Genomic DNA, 13,602 nt, shown 5'->3' with positions numbered 1-13,602 from the left:
TGCATGCGTACAAGTACAATGCTGCCAGCAACAATTTACGAATCCCTGATGCTACAAGTACACGAACACTGTGAGTACGAGTACAGAATAGAGAATTTAAAGTCTGCAATGCGCTGTGCAAGTATGATCGTTGCTATTCCATACTCTAGTTTTTGTTTTTAAAAAAATGACTCTACTTTTTTGTCGATTACTTACCTGCTTATCTTCCTTCAGTTTAGGTGGTGCCTGTCTTTCTGAGTAACAACCTTCGAGAAGAATCACACCTAACGGTTTAAGAGTACTGTCATTTTCATAGAAAAATAGCAGGTTCTGATAGAGAGTAAACCATCGTTGTTTCCACTTCACATTATCCGAGCTCTTTTTGTACAAATTACCGGCTATGGAATGGTCTGTTCTTGCCCGGGTTCCCAACAGAAGGAGCTGTCCTTCATCTACTCGTACACCTTTCTGCATTATCTGAGTGTGTCTGACTGGTGCATCATTGTCAAAGCAAAAATATGATGTGAAGTCTCAAGAACTTTGTTTTATAATTAGTAGCTAGTGTATTTATATTGTATCTCAGGTAACAAAAAAGTTGTTTTCATCTGCTCATGTACCAGCAAAATGAAACCTTATTTGAAATAGTATCATCAAATCTAACATTTTTAAATATGCTATGAAGACTCTCTTTCTTCTTCCAACATAGAAGGCCATCCTTTTTTCACATCTTACTTTCCGACTGAATGGTCCTTTGATATCCAGTTTAACTTTTAAAGGTGCTTCTTTCCAAAAGACAAAATCTTCAGGTACCTCTGTACCTCCGTTCCTCTGTAAAGAGAAAAATAAAAGGTACAATTATATCTAAGAAAAAGCATTTCAATTCTAATTTTATAATAAAAATTGCTTCCTTAATATTGATAAATTATACATACCCGAAATGAAATATCAACAAAACCTGTCAAACATATCACCAGGCATGAAATTAAAACTATCACGATAATATATCAATTTCAGAAAATAAAACATATATTGCACTTCCACAAACTTTCTGAGATATAAATGTTTATTCTGGTGTCATGTACAATATGGAGGGTACATATTCCTGTTTCAAGTAAAGTATGAGGCTGGGAATAGATAGCCAGACCAGGGTGTCGGTTTCAACTCCCTGGCCAGGTTAACTAAGGTTCACAAGTTCTACTTAGCAGCATTTGGAAATTAGATTCCAAAATAATTTGTGATGTCATATTAATATTTTAACTGGTACTACTCTTTTCTATGGAATAGTTATGGTGCCATCAACTTATGTTTAGATCTTCCTGGAAATTTAATATTGACAATTTTCAACAAAAAAATTAATTCACTGTTCGTGTGATATGTTAACATCTGGCAACAATTTGATCAATTCTGTACATCTATTTAGTTTAAGTCATCACCTGTGATTGAATTGTAAATTAAGAAAAAGCTTATATTTACTGATAGCGCCTGGGTTAATTTTCCTACAGTTTTGTGTGATACACTGATATGTGAAATTCATAAGATGGAATGCAAGGCATGCTGTACTAAGTCTTAGACGATATATTCAATTTCCGTGCTTCATCAAAATTTCATCTCTTGGACATCTGGAGCAGTTATGTTAACTTCCGATACCAGAACTCAGCCTACTCTGCAACCTATAGCCTAAGCTATTTTCCTATCAAGTTTTTATTAGTGAGTCATATCGCTTACACACTTAGAGTGGTAGGCTAGCAATCAAAGATGACGACAAGATCACAATCTGGAGCACTGACGTCAAAAGAATACTACCTCAAAAAACTCAAGAAACACACACAGGTGAAATCGTAAGTGGTATTCTATATGGACTTGTGAATAATGATGACTTAAAACTCTTGATAGAGAAGGTGATTGAAAAGAAAGTAGAATAGGTGACAAGAGAGCAAGAGCGTCATGAAGCAAGAATTAGAAATATATGTTGACGAAAAAATGAAGGATATGGAAGCACTGACCAAGACCGCCGAAGAACTGAGAAAAGAAAACGAAAAACTTATATAATGGAAAGTTGAACGGCTTCGAACAATATTCCAGATGAAACTGTTTGAGAATATTTGGAATAAACGAAGCACCAAACAAGAATGCCTCTAAAAAGATTGCTAACCTGGCAGAGAAAACCGAATGTAAAAACTGAAGTGGGGGATGATGATCGTTCCCATAGAGTCGGAAACCATTCTCATCAAGGACGACCCCGTGGAATAATTGTTAAATTCACAAAGTATGAGACCAGAAACGACGAAAAAAACTGAAGAAAACTGGGAGGGCACAGGCACAGTAATCAAAGAAGATCTAACACAGGAAAACCAACTGCTGTTCAAATCAACAAACGATCACCCTGCCATTAAAACTGCTTGGACCAAGAATTGGGAAAGTATTTGCCATATGAAGAAATGACAAAGAGGAGAAAATCATCAAAATAAGGAATATCAGTGACTTTCAAATTCTATAAAATTTACAAAATTCCACGGCTACCATGTACTTTATGATGCAATAACCGTTCGTATTGCTTTAATTAAGGGAGACCATTATCGTCAATTATCTCAGACTTGGCTTTCCTATCCTTTGTGTAGTATTGTTCTTTAATCCAGGTTTCTTTTTCCCTTCATATGCATCCTTTGTGTAGTTTCAATTTTCTTGATCTGCAAGCATAACTTGTATACACATAATAATATTTACAGTGCAAAAGTAGGGCATTCAATGCAAGCACCTTGCATTCTCACTTCACTGCATATCTCGACTACCTGCCACTTTTTCTACTATGGAAATGATGATCCTCTTCATCGTTTACTTTTTTCTTGTTTTTTTATTTTTTTTTATTTTTTATTCCTATATCATAGGGGCTTTTACATCAATTCAATGCGTTAGCTGAACTTGTCCATTCGTTATAAAATTTGTCAAGTCTTGTACTATAGTATTTTATGTTCGACCATAGGACTCCCGAAACTCATGATGAGATGCTATCAATCCAGGCTTGCTCAATTACTATACCAGAGACAATTTTAACCAACATTTTACTGATTTCATATTCAGTACTACACGTAAATGTAAGAAGCCTAACTAAGAGTTATGATGCTTTAATTAATATTTTAATCACACTTGAAAACCGTTAGTCTAATTTTATTGCAGTAACTGAGACCTGGATGAGTAGTAATACGATTACAAACCTCCTTGACACTGATTGGTGTAGATTCATACATTATGATAGAAATTCAAAGCTAGGTGGTGGTGTAGCCATATATGTTAAATGTGACCTCAGAGTTCTTCCAAGACCTGATTTAAGTAACTGTTTTTCAAGTAGTGCTGAAAGTTTATTTATTGAAGGTATTAATGACAGTTTGCAAAATGTTATAGTCGGGGTATCTACAGACCACCAAATATTTCTATTAGTCACAGCAAAATTTGATTTCTATTTTTTTTTAAAGTTGTGCTGAGGTATGGGCCGCACATATATATATGCCTTTATGTGCATGTTAGGATAGCAGAGAGTTAATTGTATAGTATTTTGTTGCGTGCACTGAGATTGCTCACTTGTCAGACCATCATTAAAACCGACTTGAAATAAATTGTAAACCATCATGTTAATATACCAAATCATATTTTGATCTTGACATTGTCAGAAGATACACCTACAAACTACGTCAAATCAAATTTTATGAGATTCGTGAAATTTGTGACCTTTGTGAGATCCATTGAACACACCCAAACTGAACGCTCGTTTCCAGATTGATGTTAGCATGAATTGGTTGTGTGGAACAACATGATGGAGCATTTTAAACTGCCCACAACACAAACCAAGAGGTAGGTGAACACTTTGACCAGTACTTAAGAGAAACTGTTTAGCATGACATGTAACTTTGGATCATTACAAGAGTCATTGTTGCATGACAGAATAATTTGCGGTATCAAACATGCAAATTTGCGAGAAAGATTTTTGCGTGAACCAACCCTAGATTTGGACAAATGTTTATCAATATGCAAGGCAGTGGAGCTTTCAAAAGAAACAACGCAGGCAAACCAGGCAACAAACACTGTGCATGCAATAAGGGAGAGTAGTGGAGTGAGAGAAACATCCATGGGTAGACAACATAATTCTAAGAAAAATTACCCACAGCACATTTTGCAAGTATAAGCATAAGCTAGGCCGGGATAATTGCCAGGCCTTTGGTGAGGAGTGCCAAAAATGTCATAAGAAAACTTAACAATCACAGTGCCAACAAAAAGGGCAAATAAAGAAGAAAGTGCTCAATAATGTCAATCAAAAATTCCAACTCCAGTGATGACAGTCACTTTGGAGATATCAAATCGTTATCCCTCCTGCATGCCAGTGGTGAGGAACAGGTCAATGCACTAATGGACAATGAGAAATACAGTAAAACACAGGTTGTTTGCAACGATGTTGGTACCTAATAAACCTGTCACATTCCAAATTGACACAGATAAACCTGTCATATTCCAAATTGACACATACACCTGTCACATTTCACATTGACACAGATATACCTGTCACATCCCAAATTGATACAGATAAACCTGTCACATTCCAAATTGACACGGATAAACCTGTCACATTCCAAATTGACACGGATAAACCTGTCACATACTAAATTGACACGGATAAACCTGTCACATTCCAAATTGACACAGATAAACCTCGACACATATAAACCTGTCACATTTCACACACATAAACCTGTCACATCCCAAATTGACACAGATAAACCTGTCACATTCCAAATTGATGCAGATAAACCTGTCACATTCCAAATTGACACATAAACCTGTCACATTTCACATTGACACAGATAAACCTGTCACATTCCAAATTGACACAGATAAACCTGTCACATTCCAAATTGACACAGATAAACCTGTCACATTCCAAATTGACACACATAAACCTGACACATTCCAAATTGACACAGATAAACCTGTCAATTTTCAAATTGACACATATAAACCTGTCACATTCAAAATTGACAGATAAACCTTGACACAGATAAACCTGTCACATTTCACACACATAAACCTGTCACATCCCAAATTGACACAGATAAACCTGTCACATTCCAAATTGACACAGATAAACCTGTCACATTTCACATTGACACAGATAAACCTGTCACATTCCAAATTGACACAGATAAACCTGTCACATTCCAAATTGACACGGATAAACCTGTCACATTCCAAATTGACACAGATAAACCTGTCAATTTTCAAATTGACACATATAAACCTGTCACATTCAAAATTGACACAGATAAACCTTGACACATATAAACCTGTCACATTTCACACACATAAACTTGTCACATCTCAAATTGACACAGATAAACCTGTCACGTCCCAAATTGGCACATATAAACCTGTCTCATTCCAAATTTACACAGATGAACCTGTCACATTCCAAATTTACACAGGAGTGACATGTAATGCTCTATCATCCAGTACGATAGATTACAAGATGAAAGTCACCGAATGTGATCATTCAGTGACAATGAACAACAAAAATACTCTGATACCACTGGGACAGTGTAAGCTTAAAATGATCAATCCGAAGAACGACAAGAAGTATCAAGCCAAATTTGTCATTTTACAAATTGCATGTGTACCCCTGCCGGGATGTCAAGCTGCCCAACAGATGGGGCTAATGAAAGTGCAGCATGAAAACATCATGGCTGTAAGTAATGAGCACAAAAAATTGAGCCCAATTTCACCAAAAGAAGTTGAATATATTCAATATACAGATGTGTTTGAGTGGACTGTTACACTGGAGGGCAAATACCACCTGACACTGAAAGCAAATGCCAAACCAGTAGACCACCACCAAGGAAAGTTCCAGTGGCAATAAAGAAAAGCCTGAAAGCCAAGCTGGACAAAACGACCAATGATAGCATAATCATCCCATTGTTGACACCAACCGCCATGGGTGTCGAGCCTGGTTACCGTCGTCAAGTTAGGCAAGCTGAGAATATGCATTGCTCTGAGAGATCTTAATGACAACCTGCAACAGCCATTATCCAATTGAAGAAATTCTGCTAGATTTGGGCTGAGAGAAGATTTTGTGTGTATTCCATGCAAAAAAAATGGGTTCTGGCAATTGGAACTCTATGACGAAAGTACCCATCTTACCATGTTTAACACTCCCTTTTGGCAGAAACTGATGGTTGAGGATGCCTTTTTGGTATTTCTATTGAGTACCAACAAAGGCAAGATCAAGTAATCGAGGGATTGCCAAATCAATAGCCCATGACATACTGGTCTTAGATGGTAAGGTGAAACTCTGGAAGAAGCCACCAAACACCACAACATCAAACTGCGTCAGTTGATGGAACAATGCAGAGAGAGAGAGAAACTTAAAATTGAACCCGAAGAAGGCAAAATTGAGGCTCCACTAAATATCATTCATTGGTCATCTCCTTACCAATGAGGGTCTCAAGCCAGATCCAGAGAAGGTGAGAGCTGTGGTTGACATGCCAAAACCAACAGATGTCAAGAGTGCCAAAGATATTTGGGATTTGTTAAGTACCTGAGCAAGTTCTTACCAAAGTTGAGTGACATCTGTGAACTGTTGAGGAAACTAATGTTAAAAGATAACAAATGGTGCTGATTAGATGTATCCATGACCAGGCCATAGAAAAGATCAAGAGTTGTATCACTTTTAAGCCAGTTCTTCAGTACTACGACCAGTCAAAAGAGTTAACCTTCCAATCAGATGGACATATCACACACTGGATTCGGGCAGTGATCACTCAAGAATGCAAGCCAGGTGCTGATGCAAGCAGAGTCTCCACTCTCACTGACTCTGAAACCTGTTATGATGGAAAGGAAGTACTTGCAGTGATTTCCGTCTTGAAAGATTCCATCAGTGTACCTACAGAATAGTGGTCAATGTCCAAACAAACTGACCACAAGCCAATTGAGTTGATAGTAAAGAATCTCCTACACTCAGCAGCAAAGAATGCTCCTGAGGTTTACAGAAATATGATATCCAGGCACAAAAATGTTCCTGTCCAACTCCCTAAGCCGTGCCTACCGGCCCACGAATGCCCAGAATGGCATCAAGACCATTAATATGGTGTCATTCCTACCAATAACCAGAGATAGATTGGCTAAAATAAAACAACACACAAGTTCCTACCCTAAAGACTCAAATATATCATCCAACAAGGTTGGCCGGAGGATAGATCAACACTTCAAGGCCAAGTGGCATGCTACTACAACTTTCAATCGAGATGTCACTACAGGATGGCATCTTCTTTCGAGGGCAATGAGCAGTTAGCCATATGCCACTCAGGAGCGAGATGACTGTGCATCCACTCCTCTCATATTGGAGTAGATGGATGTTAGCCTAGAGCCAGAGAGTGCTTGTTTTGGCAAGGGATGACTGCTGCTATCAATGGCTTTGTCAGAACATTTGAATCCAAACAACAGAAGGAACCATGAACTGATTCAACACAAATTCCCTGACCGACCTTAGTCCAAGGTTGCATCAGACTTGTTCCAAGTGAATGAAAATAACCATCTGATCACTGTGGACTATGCATCCAATTCAGTCCACTACCTGAAAAACACCACATCCAGAATAGTGATCCGCACAATTAAATCTCATTTTCCCAGACATGGAATTCCAGACGTTCTGATCACTGATAATAGACCACAGTATAGCTGTGATGAGTTTCATCCATTAGCGAAACAATGGGAGTTCGATCACAAAACAATGTCTGCAAGTTACCCCCGAAGTAACGTTAGAGCGGAGAATGCAATCAAAACGGCCAAATCTGTTCTCAAGAAGGCTAAGGCAGTTGGAACTGATCCATAATTGACCATGCTGGATTTTCAAAAAACACAAACCCAGGGAATGAACCAAACCCTGTCCATAGACTTTTCAGTAGAAACACAAAAACCCTAGTGCCAACCAGTCATCGACTTCTGAAGTCACATACCACAATGGACAGTGTGGTACAGAATAAGAGTCGGCTGAATGAATACTACTGACAAATCTGCCAAACCACTAACACCCATGCAAGGAGGCAACACTGTGACGATAACACCACTTGGTTACGACAAAGATTGGAAAAGAGGGACTGTTGCCTAGCAGTCACAAGTCAGAAGACACCTCTGGAAAGTGAAGGAGCCCATTGCAGACTCATCAAGGTCATGCCAATCATACTCACCAAGATGAAGACAAAGTTGTTGAACCACCCAGAATTTGTCAGTAGTAGAGGACAGAAGGACAGGACTGACACACTCCCAAGTTCCCAACAGACAGTTAATTCGACCTACTGAGGCACTAACTGATGGACCAACTGACAATGACAAAGTACTGTCGACCAACTTTTTGCTAGACAGACTATGACTCGTTCTGGTAGACTTGTTAAGGCAAACAATTACTTGACTGAAAACTAAACTGTTTGGAATGATTATTTGTTAGTGTATTTTTTTACTTGACTTGGATGTTTGTGTAAAAGTTTCAAATAACTATAGTTTAGTTGACAATTAGTGTTTAGATTAAGAGTCTTGAGACACTATCTTAAAAGAAAAAGAGACAGTTCATTCTGTTTGTTGGACATTGCATTATTTTAGTGACAGTCAAAAAAATTGTAACAGTGTTATCTAAGAGAGAAAGGATTTAGCAAGAGTCACTAGTATAATATTTTGTTATGTGCAACAAGAACAATCACATGTCAAACCATTGTTAAAAACCAACTTGAAATCAATCATTAACCATGACGTTAATTCTACCGTGCATCAAATTGTCATCTTTATATAATTAGGACAACAATAACCTTTACATTGCTTTTAATATTGTAGACGTGACGTGTGAAACCCAAAAAAGTTTACTGAAGTTACTCATCATATCACTATCTTGTTTTCCCCTAACTCTCGCATTTTTATCTGCTAAAATTTTGAAAGACTGATTGAAAGGTCCGGTATAGTACAGTCTTTATGGGATTACATTATATCACACCTTTTGTGCAATTAATATGTTCCTACAAATTAGTAAGTCTTAATCAGCAAAAAAAGTTATCAGATAATGAATTCTGCTATCAGGCCTAGACTAGCTAGACCTTGAGATGGTACGGCCTGTAGGCTATCAGTACTTCCTAATCTAGGCCTAGGGAGTTAGGCTATATGAAATCGTTGAGGAGTTTTAGTCACAATTTAAGCAAAGTCACTGCCCCATGATTGTCACAGTACTTTCAGCAATTGCAGTTCAGCAAACACTGTAAATATCTCTCACAAATGAGATTATCCATCATTTTTTAAGAACATTCCCAACTCAAGTCTAACTTAAGTCTAAGATTAAAATCTAACTTAAAAAGTTTCAGCCTTAAGGCTAGGCCTATGCCAGACAAGCCCAACTCTTTTTCTTCCCTAATCCATTAAATCCGCCATAGCTACAGGTTACAAACAGGCCTAGCGTTAGGTTGTTTGAGAATGTTGCTCAATATCGATAAGCCTAACTCATGCTAAGTCCATTCAACCTCTTAAGTTTATCTTTAAGTTATCGGCTATGCTCTTTGATTTTTTACGTCGCTTATCGTACCAAAATATAAGCCTATCTCTAGGCCCTTGTATCCGGTTTTATCCGTCTCAGATCCCACTTCAACCGATCCGTCGTTAAAACGCAGCAAAACAAAGTATACTACCGTCAGATGTAATCAGTCAAAACAAATAACTTGCTACAAGTGTTTGAGGCAGATTGAAAGTTGATACTATTCTGGATTAACCGGAATGTTACCGAGCTCACGTGTGTTTATTCCCAAGTTTGTCCGGGGAGCAGACGACACTCAAGCAAGGCCTCAAATAGTACAACGCTAAACTGAACTCAATCTTCACTCCAGTGATTTATTTGTTCACACCGATTGGTTTATATGATAACATGATCTCCTTCTTTCAGAAACCAGCGGATCTGAATCACATTATTCGAAACAAGTCCACCATTGCCATTGCAATATCGACCAATTCCGCAGCTGTCTGATCTGAACGATTCCCGAGAATGGTGTTGCTATGCAATTGTGTGGAAACATATATTCACAGCTCTGTACGTCCATCCTTGCATTTGAATAGCGTTAATGAACTGTACATTGTTACAGGCAGTATACGTGGAGCTATTCAAGTTTTGCTGAAATACCGCAAAAACATTGTAGATAGCTGTCGTCAATGTCCGTGCAAGATATGCTGAAAAGTGTTATTTACTGATTATCGGAGATCTTTCAATTCAAAGGAGTGGATTAGAAATGAGGAGAGGGGTGGGATCCGGTGTAATCGGTAATTGTAACTTATCAGAGATTGTGACCAAAATTTCTTATTCTTGAGTGAGAGGTCTGGGAGAAAATACGCAGTTTCAATATATTGACTAATATGTTATTGTATGAAAGATCTACTGAGATCAAAAAGTGTACCCCTATTCTGATAATTTGAATCACAAGGGTCGGGAAGCAGGGATCGAGAGGGACACGGGGTTAAGTTGTCATTGTGCCTGGTGTGGTTGTCGCCATGGGCGCAGATCGGTCTTGGATAATGATGGGGACGCTTGTAAGCGGAGCGCGACCATGGGTTCACGCCAGGGGCTTCGTGCGAAAATAAATTTTGGGGGGGCCCGTGAGCAGGTGATGACTATCTAAGCAGAGCGCCACCATAGGATGGCGCGCAGCGTACAAGAAAATTTTTCGTCTGGCAGACCCCTCAGATTGCAGGAAACGGCACTTCCCGTGCCTTATGGCAGTAAGCAACACCCCTAAAATTGATAAAAATTTCCGGCAAATTTTTATTTTGGGAAATATTCTCGAAGATAGTGATCGCCATTTATTCCTCAGTTTACCAATTCCTCGTCTCCCAGAAGCGCCCAAAATTTAAGAAATCGAAACATTTTTGTGTTGGCTGATCCATGATCGCCGCCCATGCCCGTGAGAAGTGGTGACTGGGTGAAGAAAAAGTGATGCCGTTTGAAAACATGGGCAAAAAAAGCGAAAGTAGCGAAACCTAAGGTAAAACGTGCGATAACGAAGTGATTATTTTCCAGGTTAATTGTGACTATTTGAAAGATTATTATTCATTTCTTTCAAAACTACCTATCAGATCATGAGGAAAATTTATCCTGGTGGACCTTTTAGCGAACTGATTGCATTACTTGAGAAGAAGTTCACATGGAGTCCCATAATCTCTGTTCACTACATTTATCTTAACTTTCCGAACTTTGTTACAGGCTTAGAAAACAATTAAAAATATTGCCATTTTTTCATGGAAAATTGACTGACTTTGGCAAAGGTAACGGGTTGCACTTACTCTGGGACTACGTATATATAATATTGTTCAACGATGGCAGCGTTGATGATACATTTGGTTCATTAGTTATCAACCAGTAATTTTTTAACTGTTTCGATTGACTGAATATCAACAAGTAACAACCATTGACCAAGCAGTCAACAGAAGCCCCATTTCTCGTAGGCCCTACAAGAAATTCAGTTGCTGACACTGTTCGAAAACACTTCTTTTTTTAAATTATGACAAAATTTTATGACACCTTTGACGAAATATGGGGGGGGGCTGTGCCCCCCCCCGGGCCCCAATGGGCACGACGCCACTGGGAACTTCACGCGTAGCGTACAAGAAAGTTTTTGGCAAATATACCTCCCAGATCGCCGGAAGTAACACTTCCCAGACCCAATGATGCTCCCAAACCTCCTTAAGTTTTAGATCTTATAGAATTTTAGTTTGGGGAATGATGGGCGTATGCTGAAAAAAAATCAGGGGACAAATAATCCAAGCAGACTCAGTGTATACGATGGGTCTGGTGTCCTCTCCCATAAAGCAATTATAGACTGCCGCAAATGCAATTTCCGTCATATATTTAACAAATGTGGATAAATATAATAAAATGAGAAATGCTGCATGTCATTTGCACAATGCTGGGTCAACTTCGCCAAAGTTCAATATATGGAAATTTGAAATGCAGCGTTTGGTCAAGACAAATTGGTGGGGACACGGTATATCATGTCCCCACCACTGAAAAAGTTGGTGGGGACGCGTCCCGCTGTCCCCACCAGGATCTGCGCCCATGGTTGTCGCCAAAAGGTATTAGAGGTCTGTGGTAAGAGAAAAATTAAGATGGATACAAAACCAACCCAAGCCCCTCTCCCGTCTCCCTCACTCCGCCTCGTCCAGTCTCTCCTATCTCGATCCCTCCTTTCTCTGTAGCATTCAGATTTAAGGAGAAGAAAGTTCCTGAGCTCATATCTCGGCATGGTTCTGTCCAATATAGACCTACGTTTGGTTGATATAAAGCCACATCATGAATTCCATTTTATACTCGACCTTGAACTAACCGATAGCTAACTCTTCACTTCTCTTTGGTTTTATTGTGACGGTAAATAATCACACATTCATGACGGTATATCTTTTTTGCCAGCAAAAATTGGGCTATTCGCAGAGAAAATCTTTAGAGTCGATATTGAACGCATAATTCGACCGTCACAAATTATTTATTACCAATCAATGCCAGGGAAACAAATATTATTAACTAACATCCATCAATTAACACAGCTGCGCCAACGGCATGGGATTTCCCCTCTTACATTAAAACGTGAAGGCAAATGATATACTGGTAGGATCAGAAGGACAGTTTGGTAATGTGACTCGTATGGTTTAAAGAAGGAAGTAATTGTAGGTATGGATCAAACGGGTTTTCATTTCGAGTAGATTCATTGTGTATGTGTATCCCAAACAAAGTGGCATTTTGTTCAGAATACTGAAAAGAGTTTATATAATTAATGATACCAGCTAGCGCAGCAGGGCTGTGCAGATAGCTGGTAATAGGCCCAGGCCAGATGGGAAATGTAGGCCATGTTTCTATAACTGCTCATAGAGTACATTAGTCTTGTTAAGACCCTAGTATGAACAGCCTTTATTGTACCTTTCTTTTTCACAAAGCTATTTTCCCGTATCTATTTGCTGTACTGCCCAGAGAACGCCCGCGGTAACGCTTTCGTTTGTATCGGACAGATCCTCGGGCATGTAAAATACAGTGGGGAAGCACATTCGTGGTAGACAGAAACGGACTATACATAGGGCATGTACAGTTGCACGCGAGAAAAAGAGTATTACAAACGACTTGGCCAAGACTAGGAGTATATTATTTGTAAACAGTGCTAAATACATATGATTATGTATACATGTAGGCTACATGCAGGCGCGTATCCAGGGGGGCGTTGGGGGGGCGCGCCCCGGGTAAGAAAAAGAGGAGAGAAAAAAAGAGAGAAGAAAAAAGGGAAAAAGAGGGGGAAAAAGAGGAGGAAGAAGAGGAAGGAAGGGAAAAGAAAAAGAAGAAAGAGAAAAAGGAGGGAACAGAAGAGAACTTATAAAATTGTGCTATGAAACCAACTGTGGCTGGTCTTGAACTCGACCGAGTCGTCGGGGAACATGACGCATTTCGGTATTAGCCCAGGATCTATATGCGAACTGCGCACTAGACATATGTCCTTCGATGCAACACTGTCATCCAGAGATAAAATGTTATACAATGCGAACTGAATGCTAATTGTAACCCCACCCCTAGAACCGTAGCTCATA

At 39.0% G+C, this 13,602-nt stretch overlaps 1 protein-coding gene across 1 annotated transcript in view; it reads right to left on the bottom strand.

Annotated features, from left to right (window-relative positions):
• LOC139978251 (ras-specific guanine nucleotide-releasing factor 2-like) overlaps positions 1-10,052 on the bottom strand; it is a 154,024-nt gene extending 143,972 nt beyond the window's left edge. The window contains exons 1-2 of the mRNA XM_071988257.1: positions 9,578-10,052; positions 196-807 (exon numbers count right to left, since the gene is read on the bottom strand). Of these exons, the coding sequence (XP_071844358.1) occupies positions 196-453 (258 nt within the window). The 5' untranslated portion in view covers positions 454-807; positions 9,578-10,052. The remainder of the gene's footprint in view (positions 1-195; positions 808-9,577) is intronic.
• Between the last annotated feature and the right edge of the window lie 3,550 nt (positions 10,053-13,602).

The sequence above is a fragment of the Apostichopus japonicus genome, chromosome 13, assembly GCF_037975245.1.
Source record: "Apostichopus japonicus isolate 1M-3 chromosome 13, ASM3797524v1, whole genome shotgun sequence".
Classification (NCBI taxonomy): Eukaryota; Metazoa; Echinodermata; class Holothuroidea; order Aspidochirotida; family Stichopodidae; genus Apostichopus; species Apostichopus japonicus.
Note: the sequence above shows the minus strand (reverse complement) of the source record. Positions and strands in the feature narration are given on the sequence as shown.